At 35.3% G+C, this 13,772-nt stretch overlaps 2 protein-coding genes across 3 annotated transcripts in view; one reads left to right on the top strand and one right to left on the bottom strand.

Annotated features, from left to right (window-relative positions):
- The window catches only part of LOC145284517 (putative E3 ubiquitin-protein ligase makorin-1), a 152,449-nt gene that overhangs the window by 45,992 nt on the left and 92,685 nt on the right, over positions 1-13,772 (top strand). The window lies entirely within an intron of this gene.
- Positions 1-13,772, bottom strand: part of LOC145284687 (mitochondrial ribosome-associated GTPase 2-like) — a 49,631-nt gene that overhangs the window by 27,641 nt on the left and 8,218 nt on the right. The window contains exons 2-3 of the mRNA XM_080133607.1: positions 9,758-9,910; positions 1,012-1,159 (exon numbers count right to left, since the gene is read on the bottom strand). Coding sequence (XP_079989733.1) covers positions 1,012-1,159; positions 9,758-9,910 — 301 coding nt within the window. The remainder of the gene's footprint in view (positions 1-1,011; positions 1,160-9,757; positions 9,911-13,772) is intronic.

Genomic DNA, 13,772 nt, shown 5'->3' with positions numbered 1-13,772 from the left:
ATAAAGCACATTACAATTCAACTGAGTTCTCCAACTTCTTTTCTGTTTATGGATACATGGCATTTTTAAGGAATTGCTGCATATTTATGCACATTTACTGCAGATTATTTGGAAACCATAAACTTTGGGAGATTTTCAGTTGCATATTCTGATTCCTTGTACAAAAATACACTTATATGGTAAATTTCATTTCTTAGTCTTGTGTTTTAACAAAGATATGACATTTTTACTGATAAAGTAGTGCAAAAAATGTGACGAAACGCATATGGTCTTAAAGAGGGAAAAATATCCAAACGTGTGAGGCACAAAAATAACCATAACTTCCTTAATTTTAATCAGATTTCAAAAATTTAAAAAGATTCTTTCTTAGCTCATCAAGCTCTTTCTATGCATACCAATATTGAAATATTTAATGCTATTTCAATTTTTTCATGTGTATTGCTATCTTAACCGCTAGATCAGGGTTTCCCAACCAGGCTTCCGCAAAATACTTGGGTTTAAGAACTTGCCAAGAGTTCTTTCAAGAGATACACAGATGCAATTTCCAATTATTTTTTTCAAACCTAATTTTCTTATACAGAATTGTGAATAAACAGGAAAAATGACCCAGTTGTTATGTGTTTTAATTAGTTGGCAGAAAAATATGTTCACTTTTTTTTCTCAAAAATTTGCAAAAGACATTTTTTAATCTGAACTGATAATAAAAAGGTAAATATTATGAAAGGGAAATAAATAAGATTGTAAAATACTTTCTTATGTAGGCGTTTTATCAAGACATGGCTATTATTGAAAGGGTTTCACAAAGGTAAAAAGGTTGGGAAACACTGTGTTAGACTATACACTACACTACAGTTACGCTACAGTTGCACCTGCCCATCCACAGGTATGTCACGCTTAAGTTTTAAATGGTATTTTCATCATTTAACATCATATTGAATGGACCGATCTTTAAAGTTTTCTTCTTTTGTCATGACAAACTCAAGAAAAAAGAAAATGAGAAATGTTTTTTACCTTCAAGTATCACATGTCCACCGTTACCGCCATCACCACCATCGGGACCAGCCCACTCATTCTGGGGTAACTGTAAAAAGCTTAAGCAACCATCGCCACCTTTTCCACCAATTACATGGACTTCTTTAAAATCTACAAATTTTCGGTCCTTTTACAGAAGAAAAAAAAAAACATTAAAAATACAGGAAAAGAAAATGTGACCTGTTGGGTCACTTATTGAGTTATGGTTAAATTGTTGGAATCAGGAAAAAGTGAGTTTGCAAAGCCAGTTGAATATAAAAATAAGACAAAATCCAAAATTAGTCTCTTTCTGCTCGCTACATTTCCCTTTTTTCTTTCTACAGCAGCTACGAGTTGTATAATACTACTACCACTGATACTGTCTTTTATTTAAAATGGACTATTCCAATCTTTTTATTTATTCTTTTCTTTATTACCTTTGACTTAATAAATGGAGAAAGAGTGATAGAAGTGAGAGTGATAGACACTATATAAAATAAGAGACGGATCACTTGGTGAGTTAATGGTTATAACCAGTTACAATTAGTTCACTATAACTGTGACTAATTAAAAGAATTTAAAGACATTTTTCAACCCTAACTCAATCCTCAAACCGAGGAATATATTTTAGCATACATTTTGTTTGATTAAAAAACCTTAAGTTAAACATTGATTAACTAAGCTTTAGTATAATCAAAGAATAATCATACAAATAAAAAAACTATAAAATCATAATAAAGTGAATTGTATAATATTTTTCTTTCTCATATACAGCAAGATTTAAAATTGATCTGTCATTGCCAGCCAGTGTCTGGCCAGCACAACTTCATAAATCATAGCAGGAAATGTCGCTCACATGCCATCTTATTTGGGTTATATATAGAGAAGAGTTAGCAAAAGTGATGCTCTTTTCCATGCTAGGGCTGATAATATTTCACTTACAATGTATCCAATTAATTTTGTTTCTCTCTTTTTTTGCTGTGCTAGGGCAGATAATATTTGGCTTACGACATCGCCCGTTAATTCTGTTTCTCTCTTTTTTTTTGTCCCTTCTTTGTGTTTATTTACTTAATTACATCTTATTATTTGATTTTCTTTATTTAGTCAATTTAAGAAGTTGGTAATAATTTTTTTATGGATTGTTGACAACGCGTATGATATTGAACACAAAAAGAAAATATTATTTCAAAGCAAAGCCTGGACAAATCATGGATTACATAGAAAAATGCGAGCATGAAAAGCAATATGGTTAAGATTAAGCTTAGAAAAAAATATGGTTAAGATTAAACTAAAAAAAAAAAAGAACTAGTTATTAAAACTGGGAAAAAAAAAAAAAAAGACAAGATATTCTAGTAAAAAATATAATAAATTTATAACTTAAAATATTGCAGTATTAAGAATTTATATATAACATTAAATTGAGTTTTTAAAAAATTCTTAATGCTGCAATATTTTAAGTTAAGTGTTTTTCGTAAAAATTGGGGGGGGGGCATAGATTGAAGCTCAGACGAACACCTGCCATGGAAATATTGATAAAGCAGACAGGCTCACAACGTCTCTTCTGTAAGAAAGAAGTTGCAGGGAAGAGAAAAGGACATCCCCCACTAAGCTACAAAGTCTATTTTGAACTGTCAAGACAGGATAGCTGCTTCTAGCAGCTCCAACCCAGATGTGGCAACAGTACTCCATCATTGGCAGTACCTAGCTTTTATATAGATAGAGAATTGCATCAGGAGTGAGATATCTACTGGAGCGGTAGAAGGATCCTACTATTTTCCCAGTGACCTTGGCAATGGATTTGATAAATATGTTCCATTTCAGATCGGGAGTAAAGGTCAAGCTCAGAAGCTTGTCAAAACATGAAGACGAGACTCAAGATGAGAGCCATTTATTTCAATTGATGCTAGATGAGCATCAGAGCGTTGATGATGTAAAGATAGAAGCGTGGTTTTAGATGCATTAAAAGTAACCAACCACTTCTTTCCCCATTGTACCACGTGCTCAAGATCAGAGGAGAGAAAATCGGAGAGAACTTGGTCGTTTACGGTCTTTGATGCGCTACCATAGATGATATTGTCATCAGCATATTGGACTCATCTTTCGCTTTTATCTGAAGTAATATTATACTCTTACCATTGCTACTTCCCTATCTTAGGTTTTTATGGTTGTTCTTTTTTTCTGGTGGCAACTTCATTTTCTTATTGACAAGTTTTATTTATTTATTTATTTATTTTTTATTCTATTCCTCGCTTTTTTTATTTGTTCATTTGTTTCTAGTTTTCCAATTCTTTATTTATAAAATATGTGTCCATATGGTCAAATTAACAGTTAGTTGAATAGATATATGGGCTTTTTTATATGATTTAAATAAAGGTGATATATTGATAGTTATATTTTCTCCTCTACCATGGTGTCTGAGGTAATTATCGTGGCAAAGGTTTTTATATCTATATATCAATTAAATTTCGATAGTTGTCATTTTTTCATTTGGGTTGTTTATCCTTTCCACAATACTAGAATATGTATATATTTGATAGGTTTATATGCTTCGTTTAAGGGATAGGTTCTTCAGACCATACACATACAAACAGGTGCATAATGGTATATATTTATCTATATTTGTGGAGTATTCCGTTCCTAGAGTTCTCTAGTTAGAGTGCTTAGTTATCATTTGGAGTTAATTATGTGGTTGATATTCTAATGTAACGATAATACTTCTTGCAGGTGTGTGTGTGTGTGTGTGTGTGTAAGTGTAACTTCAGATTGGTAGTTGACTAAGTTCTTAAGGCCACTAGAACTAGATTAAGGACCGACCAGGCTCAATGTTACTTAACTTTGGGAATCTTTTAGGAACTAATGTGTTAATATGACTAGACTTCTAAATAGATATATCCTAATTTGAACAAGCTCCTTATATTGTAAAATTTCTATATTATATTTTTGACTTTGTCAGTTCTACTTTTTCTCAGAAACTACTATGGCTGATCTGGCTGAAATTTTGTATTATAAAAGGTGCAGCAAAGTATTATGGTATCCGTTCAACGCAAATTTAGGGATTAACAGGAATTAATAGGTTTATTCACCACAATACCAGATTTACTCTAACATTTTCTCAGAAACTACTGGACTGATATGGCTGAAATTTCGTATAGAACTTTGTTATCAGTTGCAGCGAACTAAGTATTATGGTATCTGTTTGATACACAGTTAGGGATTAATAGGGATTAGTATTTAATGCAAAAATGAGCAGAATTGTAACCATATTCAACCATCAATTTGGCATAAAGCACTCATTCAACATACTATGACTTTTGTCTGTTTTTAATGGGCTAGGAAGTCTAGTACTAAAACCATTGTCCTACCTATAATATTTTAAACAATCGTCCTACTTGTAATATTTTAAACAATCGTATTACCTATAATATTTTTAACACTCATCCTACCTATAATATTTTAAGCAATCATCCTACCTATATTTTAAACAATCGTCCAACCCTTAATATGTAAAACAATCGTCCTACCTATATGTAAAACAATCGTCCTACCTATAATATGTAAAACAATCGTCCTACCTATAATATGTAAAACAATCGTCCTACCTATAATATGTAAAACAATCGTCCTACCTATATGTAAAACAATCGTCCTACCTATAATATGTAAAACAACAGGTGCATTATATCATAAAAAAACTAGACATCTAAAAAGCATGTGGACCGGATCTCATCTCAGCTGTACTTTTAAAAAATGCTCCACTGAGGTTGCTCCAGTTCTATCCAAACTTTACAACAAATGCCTTAACAAATCTTGCTTTCCTGACTGCTAGAAAACTGCTTCTGTGGTACCTACCAGTTTACAAGAATTCTGGTGAAAGAACTGACCCATCAAATTATGGCCCTATTAGCCTCCTCCCACTTTTCGCCAAAAAATTTGAGTCCATAATTAACCATGCTCTAGTCCATCACCTTACAGCTGCTAAACTTCTGACCAACAAACAATATGGATTTAGGCAAGCCTGTTTTACAGCAGATATCCTAACTAATCTCTGAACATATATACCATACACTGGACAAAGCAAGGGAGGGTAGAGCGGTAGCTCTAGATATATCTAAAGCTTTTGATAGGGTATGACATGAGGGTCTTCTCAGGAAAATCAAATCATACATTATCACTGGTAGAATACTTAACATAATTATCCTTCTTAAATAAGAAAAGAATCCAGGTTGTCCTCAACGGTCGTACGTCTAAATAATATGATATAAATGCAGGTGTACCTTAATCGTACGTCTAAATAATATGATATAAATGCAGGTGTCTATCCTAGGACCTTTATTATTCCTAATATTCATAAATGATCTCCCTGATAAAATTGTCTTTAAGATGGGTGTATTTGCTAATGACACTATGATCTATAACAAGCACGACGGGAAAATACATATCTAAGGCAATGAAAGAAACATTAGAGGAAGACCTTCAATCAGTAGTGGAATGGGGACAAAAATGGATGGTCACATTCAATACTGCCAAGACTAAGTTTGTCTCCTTCAATAATTACAAGAAACCTTAACCAAAGTAGCTCTGACTAAAGATACATTACCTGAAAGTACTTTGTTCAAACTCCTCGGCTTAACTGTCACAGGAAACATAAGTTAGAACAGATACATTGAGAGCATTGCCACAGCTGCTGCAAGGAAGGTGGGTTCTCTCTACCGTGCTAAAAAGTTACTTCCACCTGAAAGTATCCTGTACCTCTACAAGGCCACCATTCGCCTATGTATGAAGTATTGTTGTCACATTTGGGCCGGTGCATCTCTCACTCCTGGACAGGGTTCAAACGAGAGTTGTCAAACTGACAGGTCCTGAACTTTTATCCAAGCTACAATCACTGCTCCATCAACGAAATTTTGCATCCCTCTGCCTGTTTTACAAGCATTTTAATGGTGGATGCTCTGACAAATTACAAGCAATTGTACCCCCCCCTCCCCTCGATGTAAATACCCCAGACCAACTCAACAAGCAGCCAAGTCCCACCCCTACACACTAGACATCCCTAGATGTAAGAAGGCCTTCTACTCTAATAGTTTCTTCCCTAGAACTGGACTCTGGAACTCTTTTTCAGGTTCATGTTTTCTCAACTGTACTGACATGCAGGAGTTCAAGTGTAATGTGAATAGACATCTTGCTGCTCAACTCCCTACATAGTATACCTGCAACTACTTTTTTTTTTTCTTTTTTTTTAATTACATTTTCACCCCAAACAAGGCAAATTGCCACTTTAGTGTAGGGGGCTACTATCAGGGGCAACAACTACTGGGGTACTATGTAGGGATTTGGGCAGCAAGATGTCGGTTCATGTTACACTTGAACTTCTGCAGATCAGTACAGTTGGGGAAGCAAGGACCTGGAATGGAATTCCAGAGTCTAGTGGTTCTGGGGAAGAAACTATTGGAGTAGAAAGATCTTTTACATCTAGGGATCTCTACTGTGTGGGGGTGGAATTTAGCTGCCTGTCGGGTTTGTCGAGGGTGTCTACATTGTGGGGGCACAAGTGTTTGCAATTCGCCAGAGCATTCACCATTAAAATACTTGTAGAACAGGTAAAGGGATGCAACATTTCGTTGATGGGACAGAGGCTGAAGCTTAGATACCAGTTCAAGGCCTATCAGATTGGTGACTCTTTTTTTAACCTTGTCTAGGAGCGAGAGACTAGTAGCAGATGCACCAGCCTAAATGTGATACCAATACTCCATACATGGGTGACTGGTGGCCTTATGGAGGTACAGGATACTTTCAGGTGTTAGTAGTTTTCTAGCACGGTAGAGAAAGCCTACCTTCTTCGCAGCGGCCCTAGCAATGCTTTCAATAATTGTTCCAATTCATGTTTCCTGTGAACGTTAGGCCAAGGAGTTTGAAAGATGTACGCTCAGATAAAGAGTCACTGGCCATTGCTATTGGTGGCAGAGAACGTTTCTTGAAATTATTGAAGGAAACCAGTTTAGTCTCAGCAGCATTGAATGTGACCATCCATTTTTGTCCCCATTCCACTACAGATTGGAGGTCATCCTCTAGTATTTCTGCCATTTCTTTAGATATGTATTCATTTGTTTTCCTGTCATGCCTGTTATAGAGTGTGGTGTCATCAGCATATATACCCATCTCAAAGGCAATTTTGTCAGGGAGGTCATTTATGAATATTAGGAATAGAGGTCCAAGGATAGATCCTTGAGGCACTCCCGCATTTATATCATATTATTTAGATGAATGACCGTCGAGGACAACCTGGATTTTTCTCTGATCTAAGAAGGATTTTATTATGTTAAGTATTCTACCATTGATACCGTATGATCTAATTTTCCTGAGAAGACTCTCATGCCATACCCTGTCAAAAGCCTTAGATATATCTAGAGCTACCACTCTGCCCTCCCCTGCTTTGTCCAGCGAATGGTATATACATTCAGAGATTACAGTTAGGATGTCTGCTCTGGAACGGGCTTGTCTAAATCCATATTGTTGGTCAGTCAGAAGATTAGCATCTGTAAGGTGATGGACTAGAGCATGGTTAATTATGGACTCAAATATTTTGGCGAAAAGTGGGAGGAGGCTAATGGGGCTATAATTTGATGGGTCAGTTCTTTCACCAGAATTCTTGAATACTGGTACCACAGAAGCAGTTTTCCAACAGCCCGGAAAGCAAGATTCATTGAGGCATTTGTTGTAGAGTTTGGAGAGAACTGGAGCTACTTCAGCTGAGCATTTTTTTAATAGCACAGCTGAGATGAGATCAGGTCCACATGCTTTTGAAGTGTCAAAGTTTTTTATGATAGCATGCACCTGAACAGGGGTGATTTTTAGATCGTCTAGCGTGGCATCTGTTCACAAAGGAAAGTCAGGTAGGGGGTGGTTAGAAGGGTCTAGTGTGGAGTTTGAGGCAAACCGACTGGCAAGCATGTTAGCCTTCTCGGTTGCTGAGCAAACACTCTTGTGATTGTTGGTTAGTGGGGGAATTGTTGATTGCCCATTATTTACTACACTGTTGTAGATTTTCCAGAAGTCTCGAGTTCCTAATTTTTGTTCTTCGATGCGTTTCTTAGTGGTTTCAGTAAATTCTCTCTTAGCTATCACTATTTCTTTCTTAATGTTACTTCTAGCTTCTATATACTTCTGTCTGCCTATATAGGAGCCAGGTACGTCCAAGGATGGAATACTGTTGCCATATCTGGGCAGGAGTGCTAGAAAGGACTTGTCCTGCCTTGATAGAGTTCAAAATAGACTTCGTAGCCTCGTAGGAGATGTCCTTTTTCTTCGCTGCAACCTCTATTTCACAGAAGAGATGTTGCGAGTTTGTCTCTGCTTTATCGTTATTTTCATGGAAAGTGTTCGACTGAGCTTCAATCTATGGTACCCCGCCTCGCCAAACTTTCACAAGAAACACTCGTGTAGCTGAAAACACTATCAATAATTCCCCCCACTCTTTATCTGTGCCTAAACTTAAACGTAGATTCCATGAACAAAGCTTCTTTCTTAGAACTGCACGCCTGTGGAATTGTCTTCTGTTTTCCTGCTTTCCAACTGACTACAATATGGTTGCCTTCAAGTCCAACGTAAACAAGTTCTTGATGAGCTGTTCCACTTGTTAACAAATTTACCGAATTTCCATTACTAACGATTACTATATTGTCCAATTGACTACTGTACACTCTTAACCCTTATCCTCGAGTGGTCTCTGGGCCTTGATAAGTGGTTATTCCTATGTAAAAAAAAAAAAGCTCTCCTTCGGTGAGGAGGTAGGAAAATGCCTATTCTCAATAAAGCTATATTTAAATACCACTATAATACTTAGTTTTGTTCATAAATAGACACCCACTGTGTGATACCACGCGCCAGTTTAAAAAAATTGAAATTTGTACATCTGAATTTATAATTCATGGCTTATGGTAAAGAGATACATCAGATTTGACTACATAATCAGAAATAGTATACAATTTTACATAAGAGTGCCAAGTTTCATAAGAATAGCTTGAAAAATAAATAAATGGTGGCAAAATTACCGAATGTCTTAAAATGTTGAGGTCCGTAAATTAGTCCACTTTTTCTAAAGAAAAATGTCCACAGAAAAGCCTAAATTTTGGTACTTAAAATTCTCATAACCTTTGAATAATTCAAACGGTTTTAAGCATCTTTTACATAGCTCTTTTCATGCAAGTTGATAAAATAACAATTATCTAAAAAGAAAAAAAAAAAATCAACTTGTAATGCTACCTATATGTAAAACAATTGTATTACCTATAATATTTTAAACAATCGTCCAACCTATAATATATAAAACAATTGTCCTACCGATAAGACAATAATTCTACCTATATGTAAAACAATCATTTTACCTATAATATTTAAAACAATTATATATAAGATTCCATTGGATGACTTCATTTGGCCTTAAATACCCTGTAGATGGTTTATATACTGTAAACACAAACCGAATTTACTCTATGAATATATGATACTACGATAAGCATGTGAAAATATGGTTCCTAAATCATTTGATAACATCAATCATGTAATGTATTTGTATCATGATTATCATCAGATTGCATTTTGATTTGCTTCATTAAAAGCAAATAATTTTTATATAAAAATGAATGAGATTATGCTCTTGCTTTCTGACTTCTTATGTCAATAAAATATCGGAGTTATCTCCCTTATATCGTCAATATCAATTGCTATGAACCATTATGTCATTACTTACCGAATGAGATTGGGCTCTTGGTTTCTGACTTTTTATTGCACGCGGTTGGAAACCATCGCTAAAATTTGATAACTTTGGTTTAACATCACAAAACGTCCTTTGGATTATCGTCTTCACTTCAAACGTCACGCATATGAAATGGCGCGAAAACATCTACAGAAGAAAAAGAAAAATAATTAATTTTATTTTATGACCATCTAAATAACCAACACCATAAATCCATATAATAATGTCTTTATTCCATTGTTAGTATCAACTGTTATCACACCTGTTTGAAATCATGGTCTCACCCAGGATTGGGGGGGGGTAAGACATCAAGGTTAAATGCCATTTGAAGGTAAGGGTTAACAAGATGGGCAGATTGTCAGTTGAATGATGAAAAATATGAGAGGATTGAAAATGATGAATAGATGAATGGACAAAATTTAATTATGAGTACAGTTTATGGCAAGTATTTCTTCACATTGGATTTGAAGATAAGCATGTTGTGTGACCTTGTACGTGACCTTACACGACCTTAACCCTCTGATCGCGGCCCAGTTATGATCTTAACCCTGGGTCGATGCCCAATTATGACTATCCTAGTCACCGGGTAATTAATTATGTCGACTGGGCAACCAGGTCTGCCAACCGTTGGTACGTTGCGTCACCCAGTGAGTCCTCGTCAAGGCGTTGGAGGACTCTTCTCGGTTGCACGGTCCTCAAGGCCTGTTCTTCTTGATCGTCTAGTTGGTCGTCCTGTTGACTGGGTGTTCGTTGACGGGAACGGGGTCACAAGTGGCAAGTAAAGGAAATAAAGTTACATGGAACAACAGCACATCAGCAAACAAACTCCGGAGGTTGGTTGATATATAATGTATTTAGGAAATTCATAAATGATTATCTACAGACGTATGTACAATTGAAGATTAAATGGAAGCAAGCAATTAGATTTGTGAATGAGCTTCTTGTTGTTGAAATACTTGGTCGGAGTCGCGAACCGTTGTAATTATCGTTAAGGTGTTCTGGCTGGTCTCTTCCTAGGTCCTCTGAATTCTATTAAGTTGCAAATTGAGCTCTCTGGCGACCAGCGAGGGGGAGAGAGAAGTTGGGTGGCTGGATTCCTCTTCCGAGACCTTTTTCTCTGTCTCTCCAAAGACCTCTCTCTGTCTTCTCTCTTCTTCTATCTGATTAAATCGAGTTTTACAGATCTTATATAGTAACACCCTTGAATAATGACGACGCCTACGTTCGTCTTCGACCAATCAAATTGATTGATAACAATCCACCTGATTCCTTCTCATTGGTCAATTTGGCCTGTGGCAGGTATTATTTTTCCGCCCCCAATTTCCAAAATCAAATTGACTCCTCCCCCAACTTGCCTGACCCCGTCTTCTCGATAATGGTTTTTTCCATATTATCAATGATAATCAGAGGAAATATTATTTTTTAGCTTGTAATAGATCACCAGATTTCATCTATTTAAAAAATATCCGTTTGATCTTCTTTCCCCTTTGAATTATTTGTTTTGTAAAAACATCCGTGTGATTTTTAAAAGAAATATTCTTTACATGTAAGAATTCCCCTTAGCGCCAAAAACAATTTGCCAAAAGACATTTTTAGATAATTCATATTGAAAAACAATTCATGTCGGACCTTGGGCTGACGTCATTAATTCTTTTATCAGGCCTGATCTGTTTCGTGTGTGTGTGTGTGTTTCTCAGATCAAAAACGATCCAACATTTCACCTTTCAACACATTTCAAGCCGACCGACATTTCCAATCTCTGTTTCGGAATATTTTGTGTTGGCTCGTTTAGTTCAAACGCGAGCGTATTTTGGTTAAAAAATGTTTTAAGTAATCTTTCGCTTTGAAGTTTAGCATGCGATTTCTATTTTTATCCCCCGACCGTATGGTATCTCAACAACAAGATTTTGACACATAAAAATATTAACTAAAAAAAAATTTTTTTTTTTTTCTGCAACCGGTGTTCGCCCGGGATTGAATATTACATTCAACACAAAAAAACGTCACATCGACCCTACTGATCTGATGTGGCCCCTCTTTGGTGTTACAGTTGTAGCCTGCTGGAAAGCAGTCCCATGGTAAGGTGTTTTACAGATGAAGCTCAGTTCATGAAAATTTAGTTTCATATTAGGTACACAAAGAAAGAAATGGAAGTTCTATGCAGTGTTGGTAGCAAGACGAGGAGTGACGTGGTATCGGAGCTCAGTCGAAAGGACTAGCAATGTTCCCTCTTTGTTAGAAAAAGGACCTGTAGTAAACAGAAGAGATTATTCCGCACTAGATTGTTAAGTCGATTTTGTACTTTTTCCAGGCAAGGATTCTGAGTGGTACCTCCCCTTATGATGTATCTGACTCTTATATAGATAGAGGATTGCATCAGTATTCAAGTATTTTCTGGACGGTAGAATGACACAACCATTTTTTTCAGCAACCCTAACAACAGATTTGATGTAAGTCTCCCATTTCAGGTTATTAAAGCAAAGGATTCATTCATTTTAATGGAGGCAAAACAAGGATCAGAGTGCTGACAGTGAAAGGAGAGAAGTTTGATTTTAGAATTGTTAAAAATAACAAGTCACCTTTTTTAACAATTGCACCACGTTTTCAAGGTTGGAAGAGAGAATCAACAAAATCTTGAGTCTCAATATACCTCTAGATAGTTTTGCTGTATGCATATAGATGTCAAGAAATGATCTCAGAATATTATTTTAAAATTTTTTAAATCGGCCCACAATAGATCCTTGAGGCACACCACTATTGATAGTATATGTTTCAGATTTCTACCCAACAAGCCAAGTATACAGGATCCCCCTCTACAAGTGAAAAATTTACTTTCACCATGACTAATGTTTGGGAAAATTTTTTTAAATCCAAGACGTGGTTATTGAGAAAATGTGAACAAATGAACGATTTGGGGGCAATTTTACCTCTATAATGTAGTAATACACACGGACGAAAAAACGCTTTGGATAATCACAGATTTCAAGGTAGTTCTACTAAAATAGCCATATTTTTTAAACCAAAGCACTTCAAGTCTTCAAATTACTACTGTTTTGTTCGGAAATGAATATACTTTCAAATGAATTAATAAATATGAATGTACATTATATATTTTAAGAGTTTTAAGCAAATAAAGTGATAAAAATGTGAACGTCATAAAATGGCGTTTTCGGTAAGGTTTTGTAATGACCCCCCCCCCCTGTTTTCTAAAGGTCCGTACCGTGATTGTATGAAGAATATCGTCATGAAATTTGGGAACCAATTAGAAGAGGTGTTAATCTTAATACTGTCAAGTGTCCGAAATATTTTTGACCATTTCTTTTTTTGTCGTGTTAAAAATAAGACTTTAATATGACGAGTATTGAACATTTTGAAAAATAAATTCTTCGGACACCCAGTAGTAAGTAAATCAATCTTTTTACTATCTTTATCAATTAAAAGTATTGTTTTATGTTGAGTAGGACCGCGGTAATTGATAATTTAAAAGGACCTACTCGAAAAAAAAAATTGTTTCTATTTATCGAATTTGGTCAAATAAAGTTTAAGCAGCAGCAGCAGCAGCTCCAGCCTGTAGAATCAGCGATAGCACAGTTGTAAACAAACACATGTTCTTTAATTTTTATTCCAGAACGAATTAAGAAAAACATGAAAATATGAATATAAATGTTCTTATGTTTAATTAGAGCTATTTTGTTATCAGAATAACATTAGTTTAGAACTATTCGGTTTTCAGAATATATAATAACAACAATCCTAACCAATTCGGCATTATAAATCTGTTGCAATTTCTCACAAATCTCGTCAAATTTAAAAACATGGTTAAAAAAACAAAAACTTTTGTAGATATATAGCTTGCATGCACTTTTATTCTTTAAATTAGTTTTGAACAGCGAATTAAAACAATGTTTTACTGCGAACAGCCACAAATGGTTTTTTTTCAAAATCAAAATAAGTATCAAAATCTCGTTTATACATAGATTCGAAAAAGTTGTCAAAAAACAAATATATA

The sequence above is a fragment of the Euprymna scolopes genome, chromosome 1, assembly GCF_053919585.1.
Source record: "Euprymna scolopes isolate OS-2025 chromosome 1, ASM5391958v1, whole genome shotgun sequence".
In the NCBI taxonomy this organism is placed as follows: domain Eukaryota; kingdom Metazoa; phylum Mollusca; class Cephalopoda; order Sepiida; family Sepiolidae; genus Euprymna; species Euprymna scolopes.
Note: the sequence above shows the minus strand (reverse complement) of the source record. Positions and strands in the feature narration are given on the sequence as shown.